The 20,551-nt window shown below is 34.4% G+C and overlaps 1 protein-coding gene across 1 annotated transcript; it reads left to right on the top strand.

Moving 5' to 3' along the window:
- Positions 1–393: 393 nt before the first annotated feature.
- LOC139897358 (probable phosphoinositide phosphatase SAC9) lies at positions 394–12,500 on the top strand. Its single transcript, XM_071880054.1, has 13 exons — positions 394–679; positions 764–1,353; positions 1,549–1,681; positions 2,564–3,783; positions 3,945–4,052; positions 4,171–4,341; positions 4,536–4,778; positions 6,448–6,888; positions 7,473–8,216; positions 9,156–9,353; positions 10,518–10,952; positions 11,218–11,436; positions 12,022–12,500. Exons 1-13 carry the CDS (start codon positions 667–669, stop codon positions 12,304–12,306), a joined length of 4,800 nt encoding a protein of 1,599 aa, XP_071736155.1. The 5' UTR covers positions 394–666; the 3' UTR covers positions 12,307–12,500.
- Positions 12,501–20,551: the final 8,051 nt, after the last annotated feature.

Here is a 20,551-nt window from a genome sequence, read left to right as displayed (position 1 = left end):
GTTGAGCCCACCGTTCAACTCAAAAGAATCTTACGAACACAACGGGACTAACTATACGCGAAACGGACACTTCTAAAAAAAGCTAAATACCTCGAATTTGTGTCAATACATATACACACCTAGGTACTAACTACGTGTATCTAAAAACACCCGTAGCAAAATGTTTTTACTTCTGTAAATACATATTGCTCCGTTAACTATGAACACGCAGCCCAAAGGCCCCGCGGCATCGCGCGGGCCCGTTTTACTAGTTTTATTTAAACACCATTAACCAAACTTGAAAACAATATTAAAACAAGGGATTAAAATTGTAATTGATTCAAAATACCCCTTTAGTCCGGGAATAACAACAAAGATAACTTCCGGAATTAGCAAAATGAACTTGGAAAACCTACATCTCAAGTCTAAACCCATCGTCCCCGTAAGATCCGTCCCTCTGTAATATAATCACTTAAACCACCTCTGATTTATTCGATTTTGTGAAATCTACGCCCATTTCGATCCATATTTCTTCCCAATCTCGCCAATCTGGACCCGATACCCCCAATTTGTAGAACGAACAACCCAAATTCTAATCAATCAGATCATCTGGCAAATTGTACTCTAATCGGACCGGTATCATGAAGTTGTACGCTATCCTAAACACCTAAATCTTTCAATTTCATCATGGAATCACCTGGTATCCTATTTAAACCTTTTGCAATTTTATCTTCCTTTTTGTACATTTTTTTTGATTTTATGTGACACATTTTTAATTATGCAGTTAGGGCTACATCTGTAGTTGTTATTACACTTCATACCGATGAGGTATATATAGTTGCTAGCTTGTCTTCTCGTAACGATACACAGGTCATTTATATCGATCCAACAACCGGATCTCTTCGACATGATCGAAAGCTCGGTTACGATGTATTTAACTCCCAAAATGAGGCATTAAACTACATCACAAATGGCTCTAGGTCTGCTTGTAAGAGTATAGTATATGCTAGAGCCATATTAGGTTATGCAGCGCTTGGAAGTTCGGCTTTGCTGCTTGTTGCAACGAAGCTTAGTGCTAGTATTCCGAATTTGCCTGGTGACGGTTGTGTGTATACTATTAGTGAGAGTCAATGGGTCAAAATTGCACTTCAGAATCCTCAACCACAAGGGAAAGGGGAACTAAAGAATGTTCAAGAATTTGCTGAACTTGATATCGATGGAAAACACTACTTTTGTGAAACAAGGGATATCACTCGCCCTTTCCCGAGTCACTTCTCTGTTAGAAACCCTGATGAGGAGTTTGTTTGGAATCGATGGTTTTCAAGTCCGTTCAGAAACATTGGTCTGGAACAACATTGCGTTGTTTTACTGCAGGTATCGGTCTCGAGTCCCTTTTGTAAAATACAGTACTCAGTAGTCTTACATGATCAGTTAGTACCTTGCATACACTCTTTATATACATTTATTTGAGAAGGCGGTACTGCTATATATTACATAATCGACAATTTGTTTGTGTCTGTTATATATCTTGTTGCTTAGTAACTTAAATTATTACATGTTGATTTACAGGGTTTTGCAGAATGTCGAAATTTTGGAAGCTTAGGTCAGCAAGAAGGAATCGTTGCTCTTATAGCTCGGCGAAGCAGGCTTCATCCTGGAACTCGATACTTAGCAAGGGGGATAAATGCATGCGCCAGCACTGGTAAGTTGGTATCTTCTAACACGGATCTGTTGACTCTTTTGGTGAATAGATTTTCTTATCTTGTGGAGTTGAGTGGGTGCATTATGTTTGTTGTTATAAATGTTATCTCATGAGTGTTTGATTTTTTTTTACTGCCTTTTTTGCTCTTCTGAGTATCATTCAGTCTAAGTTGTACTAGCATGATTTGTAAGATGGCTCATTGTTTATGTAACATTGAAAATGTAGGGAAAGAATTAATTCTGATTATGTTGACATTTGTGGTTGAGACCCTGAGATCTTTGCAAGAGGTCTTAGGTTCAAATCTTGTTGTGAGCAAGCGTTTCGAAACGGGTCACGGATTAATCCTGTTAGGGCGCATACACAATACTCGTGTTTCCGGGTAATCTGAACAAGGAAAACCTTATCACTTGTGTAATATGACAAATATAAATTTGTAATCTATCTCCACTATATTATAATGCGTGGTAGAAAGATTTTAACTTGAAACATCTAAAATTAAAGTTAAACTTTATTTCATTTACTATGAATACAATTCCGATGTGATCACATATTTACATATATAACTTGAATAATTACAAGAATGTTGCAAGTAGTATCAAACATTCTTAAAAATTAAAATGATTTAAACTATAATACGTAGAATAATCAATATCTACATATAAGATTAACATTCCAAATAATCTATATGTATATGTATACTATCTATAAAGCATTGTGATGATTTGTTTATTGTAATTGCTAAGATTAAGACTCAACATATCTATATGTAACTTTTGTAATTCTCATTATACAATAACTTAATCATTTGGAGTTTTACATATCAAGATTTTAGTGCTTTAACATATCATTTGATCTTCATTTTGATTCATTGTTGCTGGGCAGGCAATGAAGTTGAGTGTGAACAAATTGTGTGGGTCCCAAAGAAGGTTGGGCAAAGTGTGCCTTTCAATACATATATATACAGACGTGGAACTATTCCTATATGGTGGGGTGCAGAACTAAAGATCACCGCTGCAGAAGCCGAAATTTACGTTTCCGATCGTGAACCATATAAAGGAAGTGCAAAATATTACCTTAGGTTAACTAAACGATACGATAAACGCAATATAGACACAGTTGGTACGAATACAAACCAAAAGAAAAATCCTATAGTTCCAATTGAATGCATTAACCTCTTACGTAACGGAGAGGGTAAATCCGAATCCATTCTCGTTCATCATTTCAAGGAATCTATGACTCACATTCGGTCAACGGGTCAACTCCCGAACACTCGGGTTCATTTAATCAACTACGATTGGCACGCGAGTACGAAATCAATAGGCGAACAACAAACCATCGAAGGACTATGGCGCCATCTTAAAGCACCAACAATATCAATCGGTATTTCAGAAGGAGATTATTTACCGTCTCGTCAACGGATGAAGGACTGTCAAGGTGAAGTAATATTTAACGAAGATCTCGTTGGCGCGTTCTGTTTACGGTTACATCAAAACGGAGTCATACGTTTCAACTGTGCCGATTCGTTGGATAGGACTAACGCCGCTAGTTATTTCGGTGCCCTTCAAGTTTTTACTGAACAATGTAGGCGGCTTGGAATATCACTCGATAGTGACTTGGCCATCGATTATCAGTCGGCTAATAACTACAGTGGTTACACTGCCCCGTTGCCGCCAGGGTGGGAAAAACGATCCGATACTGTAACGGGAAAATCGTATTATATCGATCATAATACGCGGACTACAACGTGGAATCATCCGTGTCCCGATAAACCCTGGAAGCGTTTTGACATGAAGTTTGAGGAATTTAAAAGGTCAACAATATTATCGCCAGTTTGTTTACTGGCTGACATGTTTTTGTTAGCGGGTGATATTCATGCAACGTTGTATACTGGTTCTAAAGCAATGCATAGTCAAATTCTTAGTATATTTAGTGAAGAAGCGGGAAAGTTTAAACAGTTTTCTGTTGCACAAAATATGAAGATAACGTTGCAAAGAAGATATAAAAATGCAGTTGTCGATAGCTCTCGTCAAAAGCAGTTAGAGATGTTTCTCGGTATACGGCTTTTCAAACATCTTCCATCTCTACCAGTCCAACCCTTACATGTAGGTAACTCCACTCGGAACGAGTACTTGTCATACTCTGTCAAAGTTGGTCAAAGTCAAACTTGGTCAACATCCGAGGACTCCCCGTCTTTAAATTGTTTTGAATGTTGCAATAGAATATTATTATTATATCTCATTCTTCTAATTATTTTTACTTGAAGGTACCTAGTAGACCGTTTGGTTGCCTTCTTAAGTCGGTTGCCAGCATTATGCCAAGTTCTGACGATGGAAGCTGTCTTCTTAGCTTTAAGCAAAAAGACCTCATCTGGGTAAGCATAATACGTTTTTTTAAATCATGAACAAGCGAATAAATTGATGATTGCTATTTGAAAATGGAAATGTAACTGTCCAATATAGTTTTTAATGTATGTATTACTGTGTTTATAGGTTTCCCCACAGGGGGCAGATGTAATGGAACTGTTTATTCATCTTGGTGAGCCGTGTCACGTTTGTCAGCTTCTGCTTACAATCTCACATGGTGCAGATACTTCAACGTATCCATCAAGAGTTGATGTGAGAACGGGACGTGATCTCGATGGGCTTAAACTTGTTGTTGAGGTCTGATTAATCTCTCTTCAACCACTAAACATGTTAAATTAGTATCTATGCTTTTAATGCCTCTTTAGTTCATATAATATTAGGATAAGCGTATGAATCTTTTTTGGCCTTCTGTTATCTGGTTTATTATTTGTGAAATTTGAAATGTTCCTCTTAGTAGTTTAAGTAATGTTTGTTTTTGTTTTTGGTTACAGGGAGCATCTATACCTCAGTGTTCAAATGGGACAAACATTGTGATACCTATACCGGGACTCAGTAGTGCTGAGGATATGGCTGTGACCGGAGCTGGTGCACGGTTACATGCCCAAGATACAACCAACCTTCCGTTTTTGTATGATTTTGAAGAACTCGAAGGTGAAATCGACTTTCTTACTCGTGTCGTTGTACTCACCTTTTATCCTGCTGTGTCGTCCCGAACCCCAATCACACTTGGTGAGGTACGTTGAGATTTTTAACCCTTTCTTCTATCTCTGTTTAATAGTTTTATCAAGTTCATGTGGATTTCCGTGTGTTCTCGAGTTTATTTTTGCATGTAAAGGAAAGGAGATGGAAGAATAAACCACTAAATAAGAATTCTTGAGTTTTTTTAATGATAGAAAGGAGAGGGGAGGAGAGGGTTAGAGGGGAAAACATATGGGCTTTTCACCCTGATTACTATCAGCTCAATTTTGACATGATTTGAAGGGATTGTCTTTTCTAACCTGTAATCACAGCATCCACCATATTCACTCATAAGACCTATCGTACATTATCAATTCAACACAACAACAACAACAAAACCCAATACCACATAAGTGGTGTATGGGGGAGGTGAGATGTAGACAATCCTTCCCCTATCCGAGAATAAAGACAAGTCATTTCTCCACCCAGAGTTAAAACACTCTCATCGTACATTATCAATTCCTTACGTGAAATTGCAGCCGCCTCTCCCGTCACATGCATTATAGATAAATTCATTAGATAGATAATTCATATAGTTTTGATATAATTCGTATTTGATCCGTGTACATTTTAGATAATTGATTTTGATAGATAATAATTCGTTGTTCTGCTTGTTAAACTATTATTTGATTTAATCAATAGATGATTCATTTAGATATTAAGAATAAATTCATGGGAATAGTTCTGATTGTTAAACTATAAATCATACTCAGTGTTTTCATTTTTAAAAGTTAAGTATTTATTTTTTACTTGTTAATTATATTATATCTGTTTATGTTGTATTGTGAGTAGCTTTTATTTGTTTTAGTGTATAAATATATTTGTTTTAGTGTATAAATATATTTGTTTTAGTGTTAATTTATACGACTCAAGAATACATGTAGATAGTTATGTCTCTTATCTTTTCTTCTACTTTCACTCTAACTCAAGAATACATATAAACTATTTTCAATTACTATCCTTTCCATTCTTATTCTCTCAACCCCTTTCCACCACATTCCTTTCCGTTTAAAAAAAAAAAAAAAAAAAATCGAGAATTAAGTGTCTATAGTTACATAACTAATAGTAGTTAATGTTCCCTAAATTTGGTTAGTTTACGTATAACTTTGTCTTCTGTTTTGGTTTGATTTTTATGTTTCTAGTTTGTTTGTCGTGGCTTGGTTTGGTTGTTTGGTTTCGGCTTTTTGGTAAGTCGTTTCGTGTTTAGTTTTAGGCCCGATTTCTCTCGTTTCCCTTGTATTTTTGTGGGCCATTATCGATTGATGAAGTGCCCCTTGTTGGTATTTTTGTTATGTTCTTTCACCAAAAAAAGCAATTTAGGTCTGTCATGATGTTAATGCTGGTATGCTCATTCATATTGGTATCTAAGGGAGCATATGATTTTGTGATTTGGTAAAGGCTTAAAGAAAAATAGGAATTGGTCTACATATTATGAATGTTTACTTGGTGCATTTAGTTCCCTTAAACATTTCCTAAACACTAATTTGAAGTAATTTCTGATCGATGCAGTCTTTAGTCAATTTTTTTATTTATTTTTTGTATTTATTGAAAAGCAGTCTTTAGTCAATTTAATTTTAGTTTGTCTGAGTAAGAATAGAGGTTTATGGTTACAAGTGTGGTTGATGTAATTACTATTTAATCCCTCTTTACTCGATTATGTGACAGGTAGAGATACTTGGAATCTCTCTTCCATGGAAAGACCTTTTTACCCTTGATGGCCCTGGCATGAAGTTATGGGAACATGTCGATAAATGTAAAAAAGATACCAACACTTTGCCATCTAATATGAACGGCATTCACTTCACGGATTCCCTTATCAGTGATGAAATCATATCTGGATCTAATTCACAGCCAGTTCTAAAACCTGAAAATTCAACAAGCTCCTGGGTAGACCTTTTATCAGGTGATGACATCATATGTGGATCTAATTCACAACCTGTTCCTGAAACTGCTTTTCATGATCCATTTCTCAACCCGTTTCATGATCTTGATGATCATGTTATTGATAATGACCCTCCAATTGTTTCTGTACAAGATAAAGTTTCAACTGAAAGTGGTCCCCAGCAGTATATAAGTTTTTTTAGGAAGCTAACTGCTTCACACGTGGTATGTTTCTGTCACCATATTCTCATGCTATTTTATTTTCCCTGCATAGGCCTTAATGTGTTGGTCAAAGTAGTTTATGAACAGTTTTATATTGAAGAAAAAATAATTTCAAGTTACAAATATATAGGGGATATGAATATCAAAGGATGTGGTCCATCGCAAAAAAATATTACTCTCCCGGTCCCAGAAATCGACTTTTTGTTGTTGTTAAGATATTTTGTGAATTGTCTATTATGCCCTTGGTTGAATGAGTTATTTTAAGTAAATGAATTTCTTATTTTCTTATTAGTATAGTAAATTTGTTTCTATATTAAATGTTGCATTTCTAATTATAAAAAGGGTTTAATCAGAAATTAAATGGTTTTTTATTGTTATTTATAGTAACAGACAATTATTTTAGGACAAACCAAAATAGTAATGTAGATAGTTATTTTGGGACAGGAGGAGTTGATATTTGATTGACTGCTTACAAAATCCTTTGCTTTTTTTCTTATCAGTTTAATTTTTTTAAATATTTTTTGTATAGAAGGTTCTATGTGGGGTTTTGATTGCGTGGTGTAATTAATGTAAATGGAGTTTTGCAGGCTAACAAATTAGGCTTTGTAGAAGCCATGAAACTAGAAATCGAACGGCTTCACTTAGACCTTTCCGCCGCTGAACGCGATCGAGCTTTATTATCTATCGGCATCGATCCCGCCACTATAAACCCCAACATCTTGCTTGAAGAATCTTACATATCTTCATTATGCAAGGCTGCAAATACCCTTGCACTTCTCGGTCACACTTTCTTAGAAGATAAAACCGTGGGGTCTATCGGCCTCGATTCTACTGATAACAATATCGACATCGATTTCTGGAACATAACTAAAATTGACGAAGGTTGCGTTGGAGGCTCGTGTCAAGTTCGTGCCGAACCTTTATTTCCAACATCATCATCATCATCATCTTCATTATCCATGTTTTCGTGCTGTGAGTGTCGACGCAAGGTTTGTAGAGTTTGTTGTGCTGGTAAAGGAGCTATTCTTTTAGGGAGTTATAACGACTCGCCAAGTCGTTCCATTACAACAGACGGGGTTATTTGTAAACTGTGTTGTCATGATACTGTTCTTGATGCACTTATTTTGGACTATGTTCGGGTTTTAGTTAGTCATCGAAGAAGTACTCGATCTGATGTTGCTGCTTACGGTGCGTTGGAACAAGTAGTAGGAAGGGACTATCTTTCTAGAAGAACGATGAAGTCTGACTCAAGTAACGGGTCAATGGTCAAGCAGTTGCTCAATGGGCAGGAATCAGTTGCTGAATTTCCTTTTGGAAGCATTTTGCATTCGGTATATTCCTACCTCTGGCTCTTGTATACTGTTAACGTACACAATTATGATAGTTAGCATTGTTGTAAAAGTTGGCCGACACGTCGATTTGGGGACTAACACGTTCCGCTTCGCTCAAAAACGCCTAAATGTTGGTCAACGCTAAAAAGTTGGGTCAAAGTTGGTTAAAAACGGCTGATATGGGCTGAGTCGGTCAAAGTTGGTTTAAATTTTAATGTTTTTTAAAATTAAATTTTGTGCCATATATCTATGTTTGAAATATTTATGTTTTATGTTTGATATTTTTATGTGTAATATATACTATATATACATGTATATATATATACATGTATATATGTATATATATATATATGTATATATATATATGTATGTATATACATATATATATATATATACATATATATATATATATATATATATATATATATATATATATACATGTATTTATGTATGTACATACATACATACACATACATCTATATACATATATATTAATAAAAGTCAACACCCGTCTCGTCCCCGACTCGACTAACTCGCGACTATTACAATCTTCAATATTAGAGGTAAACATGAATACTATTGTGCTCACTGCATATTCAATCTTTACAAATGTAAAAACAACCCCCCGCTAGCTACTGCATTTAATTGTTTGTATTTATATGTATATGGAGTATATATGTAAGTGAAGCTTTATTTGCTTATTCATGTCCTGATGTGTTGTAGTTATTTTATTACAATTAGTGTTCATATCTAGCAATGCCATTGCTTACTTCAGTGCGCCTTTTGTCTTTCTGTTTGGAATACCATAACCTGAGGGCGATAAAATTTTAGTTATACCCTGTGATTGATATGGCTAGTTCAAATCATACATGTGGTTTATTTATGGAGATAACATGAACTAAATTGCTGTAATTACTAAAACATTTTGAATTTTGTTAGATTGAATCAGCACCAGATTCAGCACCACTATTGTCATTACTCGCACCTTTGGATTCTGTATCACAACAGTCATACTGGAAAGCTCCGTCTACTACCTCTTCATCTGAGTTTGTAATTGTTCTGGGCAATCTTTGCAATGTCTCGGGTGTTATCCTTGTCCCTAGTCAATGTGGCTATTCTATGTCTGATTCCCCTACGGTAAGTATTTTTATGTTAACAACCATTTTTTTTTACTGATCATTGCTTGTTACCATAATAATTTATAAATACTTGAGAACATTAATTATAATATGCAAAGATGAAAACACATCCTAGGGATTATTTTATCTTAGAACACTTTTTCATGTAACTTGACAGCATATTGTTTTGAATACTGTATCTAGTCTCTAGCTTATAACGGAAATTTTTTAATAATGGGATCCGTCAATGAGGTGCAGGTTTATCATTTAGATATCTTGTATTGTGGAATTACCTGATTATTGCCCGAATAAAAATTATAAAATAGTGGAAAAATGAGTGCTGACCAACTGCTACCTTCTTTTGTGTGTACTATCGAAGTTGGCTGATTCTGTAGGCACGTAGCTATAAAATATTGGTTGCACAAATGTGCTGCCTATAATAATATTTTTCGTGTTTGCACATAGGGCTGTAAACGAGCCGAGCCGAGCCCGAACACTGTCATAGAGCTCGAGCTCGACTCGTTAATCATATAATCTTATTTTCTTTAAATAATTTAAATTAGTATATTTCATATTTATTGTTTTTGTATTTTTTATCCACATATAATAAGTTTTAGTGTTATTCTTCCAACTATTATTGATATAATAGTAATAGTAATTATTATAATTTTATATTATATATAATTAAAATATTTGATATTTTGATGTATATAAATAAAAGCTCGTTTAGGCTCGTGAGTTTGTTCGAGCTCGAGATATGAAGCTCAAGCTCGAGCTCGTTCACTAAATGAGCTTTAAATAAAGTTCAAGCTCAGGCTCGAGCTCGTTTAGGCTCTGCTCGAGTCGAGCTTGAGTAGCTTGCGAGTAGCTCGGCTCATTTACAGCCCTATTTGCACAGTATGTGGCTACTTGCATAACTATGGATACCACACCAGTAAGATATTTTAAATACAGAAAAGTTTATAAAGTATTAACTTTGTCTCTTCATAATTACAAACTACAGATAATTAATGTTTTTTTCTTTCAATGTCGATTAATTAAACATAAACTAGACAAATAACCACTAATGAAGACTACCATTATCTGTTTCACACCGCACCAAATTTTGTATTTCTGTTTGCCCTTGTCTAGAGCATATTACTAGAATATACTTATTTCAGCACTTTGTGTATATTTTATTCAGGTACAAATATGGGCAAGCACTAAAATACAAAAGGAAGAAAGAACAATTATGGGAAAATGGGATGTACGATCATTCATCACATCTTCCCCTGACCTCTGTGGGCCTGAAAAACCTGGCAACCCCCAGAGGCACATCAACTTTTCTTTTCGAAATCCCGTTCGTTGTCGCATTATCTGGATAAAACTAAGTATTCAGAAAGCTGGTTCAACCTCTGCAAAATTTGACCATGATTTCGATCTTTTATCCTTGGATGAAAACCCGTTTGCCAGGAGTTCATCATTAGGACCACCATTGGATCATCATGTTCCATATCTGCACGCTAAACGATTTATTGTTGTTGGAAGTCGCGTTAAAATTGACACGTCACCGCAAACCGCAGACCAGATTAGCATAAAAAACTGGTTGGAGAAACCTCCATCCCTTAACAGATTCAAGGTACAGCTATAATACTTTAACCAACATACTAATTATGGTGTAGGTTTTACCAGTTCACAGGGGTAAAAAGGTCATTTTTCCATTTTCCCGGTTTTCTTTTTTTCTCCGTTGCTGATGTCATCACTGTTCTTCTATTCCTCTTGTTTGGTTTTTTTTCTTGCCCAATGAAGTGGGCCACCAATTTACTAGTTAATTAATAATCCTTCCTGTTGTAGTAGTTCGTTCTATATGATTCTTTTATTTTATTAATTTTTTTTTGCCGCAGGTTCCAATCGAAGCTGAGAGGTTGATTCACAATGACCTAGTGTTGGAACAATATTTATCAACAGCTTCACCAATACTGGCAGGATTCCGACTTGATGGGTTTAGTGCAATAAAACCTCGAGTTGTACATTCACCATATGTTTTGAACAACTCATCAATTGTTTGGGATGATAGATTCATATCTGCAGCGGTATTATACGTTCAAGTATCCGTTTTACAGGTACCTTTGAAACCCATAAGTGTCTTTCTTTAATAAGAGTAAATTAAAATTAAATTCTAGTGTACATGAATCAACCGTCCTTATCTTTTGCATATTACACAAATCGTCCCTGATTAATTTGCTAATTTACGACGGTTGTCTCTGTGCTTTTCATGAAATTACACCAATTGTCCTCATCTTTTAAAAATTATACTGATCATCCTTGACTTACATAAACTGCGAGTTAATAGAAGGGACTATCAACGCGCATTTTATGTAAATCAGGGACCATCAACGTACACTTTTAGGTAAGTCAAGGATGATTAGTGTAAATTTTTAGAAGGTAAGGACGATTGGTGTGATTTGATGAAAACCACGGGGACTATTTGTGTGATTTTAAATAGATAAGAAAATATAATTATATAATTCTAACGGCTATATATGATGGGAAAAGTGATTCAGCCATACGTAATTTTGGTTGACTATTTCCACTCATTGCATGTAATTAATTAACTGCATTGATGAAAAGAAATTGAAGTTGTATTGATTTCATGTTTGATTGTAAATTGTAAATATTAAGTTTTTACCTTCTTAATGTGCCTACAGGATAATCACAGTATGGTAGTAATTGGAGAATATCGGTTACCAGAGGTGCGGGCCGGTACCCCCATGTACTTTGATTTTCCACGACCAGTGACCTCTCGACGAGTCTCTTTTAGATTATTGGGAGATGTTGCATCGTTTGCAGATGACCCAGCGGATGAGGATGATTCGGACCTCCAAAGCCGCAGCCCATTGGCGTCTGGACTCTCTTTATCGAACCGAATTAAATTGTATTATTATGCTGATCCATATGAACTTGGGAAATGGGCAAGCCTTTCTGCTGTTTAATTAATGACAAGTAATTTTGTAGATTCATTCATTGTTGTAATCATGTGTTTATTTACTTAAGGGGGATCTTCTTCTCATACTTTTGTCGTGTTCATATAGAACAGAACATGCGGATTTGGTTTTGATGATGTAATCTATATTTGAGGATCGCTTATTTTTACGGAAACTCACAATTTTATTATGTAACAAACCTATTTTCCAGTTGCAAATTTTTATATTTGAAGATCGCTTTTTCTCCAAAATTGTTGTTCCGGTTGCAATTGTTGCCCCTCATCAACCTCATTCTCTGTCGTCATTCAAAATTGTTGTTCCAGTTGCGACTTGCGATTGTTGCTGAACTGGTAGAAATTGATTAAACATTTGTTGTCGTTGTTGTCGTCGTCGGCGTTATCGTCGTTGTTGGATTTGTTGTATGTACCAAAATAATTGTTGCTCGAATATAATATGTTGTGGAGTCGGCGCAAATAAATTATGAGCGAGCTCAGGGTTAGGTTGTCTGGATGAAGAGCCAACCCTCGGTGTAGTTGGCGTACTTATATTTAAAAGATTCAAAAATGATGAATTTGGTAAAAACGATGCATCATCTGGATTGTTTAATTGATTTGGATTATTGGGATACTGCTTATTGTTCGTCATTGACAGAAAGTGATGAAGGTGATGAATAAAGATGACGATGAATTAAAGCGTTGAAGATGAAAAGATGAAAAGAGATGCATAAAGATGTGGTGGTTCTTCCAAAATCTTCTTTTTGGCCAACTTTAGCTACTGTTTTACACTATTTCTCACAAAGTACACAAGTAATCTTTTTATAATACTTAACATAAAAGCATAAGAAAAAGACTATAAATGAAACTCTATTGCTTTAATAGATAGTGAAAACATATGTATAATTTAAGCAATATCAAATTCTCCCGCACTTAAGCATTTGCTTATCCTTAAGCTAATCTATCACTAAGGCTCAAAATTACAACATTTATATTTTTGAAAATAAAAGAATTTTTACAAGATGTTGGTCCAATAGGGTCAAAACTTAATGTTTCATTCATTTTGAGTCAAGTTCAAAAGAACTTCTAACCTAAAGGTATTGGAAAACTATCAACTCATTCCTATATCAAGAACAATCATTTCATTTTGAACTTCCAATACGGAATATGGAAAAACACAAGAAAATCCGGTCACAAGAAACATCTGACAAACACAACAAAATCCGGCAACAAGAAAGATCAGATAAATACCAAAATCACACATCCATCAAGCCATTATACCACCATAAATAACATAGAAGGTTAAGTTGCCTCTTGTGAACCGCAGCAAAGAAAGACCATTGAGTAAGGATGGCAAAAAGATACAAATTATAGGTTCGTAAATTCATATCTCAATAGCAGTATATCTTTGGATCACTACAAAAGAGTCGATACGATCACAAAATAACTTGGTCGTTACTATCACATGATCCCTTGGTCCAAAAGATCACGGAACAACCTGATCAGTAACAATAATCTAGTCGGAAACAATGAATAATCTTATTAAACTGCGTAAACCTGACTCAACACTCCATTTCAATAACATGAATAACAAATGGTTATTCATTTTATTTTAGTATTAATTTGATGGTGGTAGAAGGTGTAGTGTTTGGGGGAAAAAACAGTACGTAGTAAAAAATGGAATTAAGATGACAAAAATTCCTTATGAGGTAAAAAGATAGAAGTGTACCTGTGAATAGTACAAGGTTCGTGATGTATAGTATGTTTAGATAATAACGAGTTTTGTGGTCCGCGCTTCGCGGCGGATATGCGTTCGTACGAAATAAAAACATGATAAATTTGCACAACATAATAGATCTCATCATATATGAGATTCATTTACGCTGGTGAAAGTTAATTTCGGTACTTCAATTACCTTGTATCCGGCTGTTAAAAAAAAGAAAAAAAAAAAAAAATTCCTTGTATCCAACATCAAGGGAAACACAATTCAAAGTTTCAATCCAACATTATTAATGATAACAAAATAAGCACAATCTGATCAGGAAATGAAATGAAATATACCTTCGAGGAACGACATCTCATTATAATCCATTAATATAAGCCAAGCAGTTTGGCAGGAAGAAGCGACATTAGTCACCGATGTTCATTCCAAGAGGTTAGTGTAATCACATTCTAGCATATAATCTATATAAAATCATGGAGACAAACAAACAAAGTACACTATCATATACAAAACATTAAAAACAAATAAATGAGCAGTTGGAAGAAAATAATGGGACTGAAAATATATAACCACCTTACATATAGCATATGCATTATTTATAAATTTATAGCATATGAATTTATAGTGTCAATTACATGAGTAAAGACCTTAATGATAGATGAGTAAACTTATGAATGTTGCATTTCCTGAAAGTGAAACATCAACCAAAACACTAACACTTATCCGTTCATCAAAAATAATAGCAACTGTTCTATGAAACTGAAACAACAACAAAAATAATAAGGCCAACATCAATGTTCCAGAAGCATTTAGCTAAGGCTCATATAAAATAAAAGTAACTGAAACGAAAGGATGCAAAAGTTAATGAAAATAAGACAGAAACAATGATCAAAAAGCTTAGTTATGTTTCTAAATTGAACTACTTCTATCACACTGTTAATTCCTTCCATAACATCTCTTATAATAGGTCCACCAGCTACTTCATACACTTCCCGAGTCCTCGTACATGAACTAAATACTTTATATCTGTATTGTTGTTTTATTTAAATCACAGGATTCTGATCAGAAAGACTATTCAAATCATTAATTCGATTGTCGTTTTTGGACGCCTACTAATGGGTCCGATATATCATAGCCTGGTTTTGTCTACCATCAATACAATTGAGACACATACAATTAACTTAATCCATTGACCAACTTTCACTCAGATATTATCACCAACACTTATATGCACCATATATACTACAAAATCAAGATATACCTTGAAACTGAATCCTGTGATGCCAAATCAAACTATTTTTTCGGTTGGTATTGCAGCTTTGCTGAACAACAACTTTCTGTTTTTGCTTCAACTTGGTGAAGTAAAGACTGGAGAAGGACTTATTAGCACAATCGAAACTATCAACAAATTACATAAACGTAGCTCTTCAAAAAGCAAGAAAGCATATAACAATTGAGCTCTGAAGGCAACATAATATTATGAACAAAATAAATTTAAACTAACTAAATTCAAAGTTTGCTTGAAACCCATAATACAATATGGTAATACTTAAGCCCCGATCCTAAAAGAAAGGATAGTCGAGGGGAGTAATAAACGAAGAAGCAAACCTTTACGAAACAGTGCCTAATAGCAACCTTTGATACCCAATCAATTGACCTGCAATAATAGTTAGCTTTAGTTCCAATGACGAATATCATATGAGAATTAGAGATTTAAACAAAATTGAAACCTGTACTTAATGGTGAACAAATCAAAACTTTTCAGGGGTGAATGCAAGGGGTGTTATTGTTGGCGGTGGTGCTACTCTCTGCAGGTGTCATCTTAGTGACTTTAGAGAGAAATTAATATGAACGATCGTTACAAACTTAGGAGTAATTTTACCCTTCTCCACGATCTACACCTTGCTAAACTACTAATTTGATGCTCAACCTCAAACATTAATGATAAGACGAAGCATATAATATAAACCTCATGTAATGACCTGCATATAAAGATGTCGATTGTGTTATGACTTATGACAAATAGGTTGGCTCATAAAGAATTTTAGCTAAAAAGGGATGGGACAAAAAATCAAAGAGGTTGAAATCGTTCGAAGTTCATTTAAACGCATATAAGTGCTTATATTGTAATAGTAGTACTGTTAATGTCATTTTTATGTAAAGACAATCTAAAAACCAACAATTCGAATTCGAATTATCGATAGTGTCAAATGGGAAAGTATGGTGCATGAGTCAACGCGAACCTGTTTTGACCCATTTCTCAACTCACTGCCCTTACTGTAACATCCCGCCTTTTTCCGTTTACCTTCCGTTATGTTATTTAAAGTCCGTTATAGAATTATAACATCTTCCGTTAATGCGCGTTTAAAATTTCTCGTTTAGGTAATTCACGCACCCGCTTTTGAACTTGGGGGACTAAACTTGCCAAGAGGCAAAAGACTTGACTAGGTCAACTAGTCAACAAGTCTTCTCCTCCATTCATTCTCCTCTTTTCTCTCTTTTACTACTTCAACTTTTCTCTCAACCTTCAAACAAAGAATCATCATCTATTTCAAATCGAGCAAACATCAATCCAAACAAATTACATATTTGGAATCCTCGCATCTTCCTCTTCGAATCCATACCGATTACATCTCATTTGGGTAACTTTCTAAAAACACTAGATTTGGTGTTCTTGATAATTTTAACTTATAGAAGTGTTAATTAGTGTCTATGGCTCAAGTCTAACATGATTATGTGATTTATATGCTTAATCTCGTTATTTTAGTGTAACTAGCATGAACTTGAAAAGTGTGTGTTTGATCTTGAGTTTTGGATGATTAAATGTTGTTAATATGCTAAAGTGCAAGTATTAATTGTGTTACTAGCATCACTAGCTTCATTTTGATGTGTAGGTTGATTAAGAAAACTTCAATAACATGATTTATGAGTTTATGATTTTTGGTTAGGGTTTGGCGGTCTTCAATGTGAATTTTGATGCCTTAAATGCTTAAAAATGTTGCTTGTAAGTGTTTAGTTGCAATGTATGTTTAATTACCTTCGAAACGGCATATCATTTATGTAAAATGGATCACCGAATCATGAAATGAGAGTTATGAACTTGGATGCAATTAATGATGAGCATTAAATGCGGTTTTGGTTGTTGTAATTGGTATATTGATTGATGAAATGCGTTTAGTTGTTTTCCTCGTCAAATTTCCTTCCCAACGGTATAAGATACATGTTTTGATTGTTTGCGGATCATAAATTATGTTTGTTTGGGTTTTGGTTCGTGCACTTGTGCAATATCAGCAATCAGACCTGTGCACTGATCTGGATGCCGTCCAGATTCCTGGACACCGTCCAGGCCTTCACATCTGGACGCCGTCCAGATGAACTGTCAGGTTCTGATTTCGTTGGTCGTTTACTATTTAATTCTAACTATGCTACGCACCTCCGATTCACTTGTAACTTGTTCTAACATGCTTATATATGATTAAAAACCTCAGAAAAATAGTTCGGGACCCGACCCGAACGTGTTGACTATTTCGTTGACTTTGACCCGACCAAAGTTGACTTTTAATAAACTTAACCAATTACTTATGCAATCATTCTAACTTGCTCTTATACTTGTATCTTGCATGAAACTTGACAAATTTGATTCGCATGCTAATTAATCGAGTCGTATCGAGCCATAGGACTAATTGAACACTTTGACCAACCGTGTTTACCGATATTGACGCAACCTATTTGTTTAGGTCAAGACTAGCAATTGTCCTTGCACACGTTTACTTGTGAAGTACTTTATTACTCGTGCACTCAAGGTGAGATCATAGTCCCACTTTTACTCTTTTAAACTTATATTTGGGATGAGAAAACATAAACGTTTCATTTTACAAAGTGAACACAAGTACGAAAACAAACATTCTACATACGAGTTAGAACAAAAATCCTCAATTCGATTATCATTAGTTACACTTGCCGGGTGTAAGCGAGAACTTTTGTTGTATGGCCATATGGGTTTGACAAACCCTCATTCGGACGGTTCGCTACCGTTATTCGGATGAAATATATTTTCGAGAAATAGTGTATGTTCTAACACTATTGTGATGAGGTTCTATGGATAGAAAGTTAAGCCTTGATAATTGGGTGCTCGTGATAACAAATTTTAGAATGGTTTACTATTATTTCAATGATATAAATCTTGTAGTTCATTTGTACTTACTTAATTAAACCTATGATTTCACCAACGTTTTCGTTGACAGATTTCTATGTTTTTCTCAGGTCCTTGAACGTTTTGTGATACATGCTTCCGCTCATTACTTTTGATACTTGCTTGGATATCGAGTATACTTGCATACGTGGAGCGTCTTTTGACTTAACTTAATTTGTGTCGCATAGGTTTCAATTGTACTTAAAACGTTGTAACATGTTTGGTCGTCGATGAGACGACCCGTCCTAATCCATAAGGACGAATACAATAACATATGATTACATCGTGAGGTACTTGACCTCTATATGATACATTTTACAAACATTGCATTCGTTTTTAAAAAGACAAACTTTAATTACATCGAAAGTTGACGGCATGCATACCATTTCATAATATATACAACTATAATTGACTTAATTATAATCTTGATGAACTCAACGACTCGAATGCAACGTCTTTTGAAATATGTCATAAATAACTCCAAGTAATATCTCTAAAATGAGCAAATGCACATCGGAAGATTTCTTTCATACCTGAGAATAAACATGCTTTAAAGTGTCAACCAAAAGGTTGGTGAGTTCATTAGTTTATCATAATAATCATTTCCATATTTTTAATAGACCACAAGATTTCATTTTCATTTTCATAAACATACATCTCATATCAGGCATTTCGCAAACTGCATAGAGATAAAAATCATTCATATGGTGAACGCTTGATAACCGAACTAACAGGATGCATATAGAATATCCCCATCATTCCGGGACTCTCATCGGACATGATAATTGAAGTACTAAAGCATTCGTAACCCGAATAGGACGTGTCAAGGTCCATAGATCTATCTTTAGGATTCGCGTCAATTATGGGCCATTTCCCTAATTCTTAGGCTACCAAGCTAAAAAGGGGCATATTCGATTCGATAATCCAACCATAGAATGTAGTTTCGATTACTTGTGTCTATTTCCTAAAACAGTTATAAAAGCAGCGCATGTATTCTCAGTCCCAAAAATATATATTGCAAAAGCATTTAAAAAAGGAGCAAATGAAACTCACGATACGATATTTTGTAGTAAAAATATGCATACGACGAAACTGAACAATGCAGGGTTGGCCTCGGATTCACGAACCTATATCATTCATATATATTAACACATATAATGGTAGTCGAACAAATTTATATATTATTAGTGATTTAATTGTTATTTTAATTAGGTGTTTCATTAATAACCTAATTAATTATATTAATTAATATTTATTATAAAAGTATTAATATAGTTATGTTATATGTAATAAATATGATTTTATATAACTAATAGTTATTTGATAAAATAATATTGATAATAATAAAAACTTGTTTTATTTTACAATAATAGTAATAATAGTTATTATGATAATAATATTGATAATATAAAAATAATAACATTAATGTCCAAATAATAATAGTGATAATAATAATAATAATTTTGATAAAAATGATAATTTTTCTAATAATGATAATAATAATAATAAAAATGATACTTTCAACAAAAATGATAGTCTTCAATAAAAATGATAATAATAATAATAATAATGATAATAATAATAATAATAATAATAATAATAATAATAATAATAATAATAATAATAATAATAATAATTGTTGAGTCCCCAAAATAATTAAGGATTTAATTATGACAAAACTGTAGTTTATTTACACTAAAATGTTATGTGCAGCCAGCACAAGTTTGTTTCTTTACTGTCGGCTAATATAGCTATGTCGAGTGTGTAGTATGCTGGCTGATCTACCAGCACAAGGTAGAGTGTATTCTTCGAATCAGCACAGGATGAGTACTCAGCTAATTAACAATATCAAGTGACTCAGCATATGAAGAACCAGTAGATCTGGATAGCAGCATACAACACAAGACAGCCATGCTCCATTACAAGCATGGTAGTTTCCCAGAGTGGTCTACATCAACGCACTATTCGACAGAAGTCGAAGACAAAGTTGAACAGAAAAGGACAGGAGTCGGCGGCTGACAAGTGACCTTACAAGACCATGTGGGAATGCAGAAGTGGAACGCATGTGCAGACATATGTTATACTTTATTCATACCTAGGGAACACAACATTCCATTTGTTTAAAACAAATGGTAGTGCCAAACCGAATTGGTGTGTTCCTGCAAATAGCTACCTAAGAGGAAAGAAGGAGAGCACGCCTTCTGACATAATTGTCCCCACAAGTACAAGGCATCCTATGTACTAGTGGACAATAGATTAATTACACGGACAATAGGACTACTATATAATTGTTGTATTCACTGTTGTATCAACTAGTGGTGTGGGTTTTATTATTTAGAGTCCTAA

Source organism: Rutidosis leptorrhynchoides, chromosome 3, assembly GCF_046630445.1.
Source record: "Rutidosis leptorrhynchoides isolate AG116_Rl617_1_P2 chromosome 3, CSIRO_AGI_Rlap_v1, whole genome shotgun sequence".
In the NCBI taxonomy this organism is placed as follows: domain Eukaryota; kingdom Viridiplantae; phylum Streptophyta; class Magnoliopsida; order Asterales; family Asteraceae; genus Rutidosis; species Rutidosis leptorrhynchoides.
The sequence above is the reverse complement of the archived record's forward strand: the minus strand, read 5'-3'. Positions and strand labels throughout refer to the sequence as shown.

Excerpts from the sequence above, each read along its gene's own strand:
- LOC139897358 (XM_071880054.1), top strand. Across the intron at positions 1,354-1,548 it reads ATTGCGTTGTTTTACTGCAG|GGTTTTGCAGAATGTCGAAA; the intron begins GTATCGGTCTCG and ends GTTGATTTACAG. Across the intron at positions 8,217-9,155 it reads TTGGAAGCATTTTGCATTCG|ATTGAATCAGCACCAGATTC; the intron begins GTATATTCCTAC and ends GAATTTTGTTAG.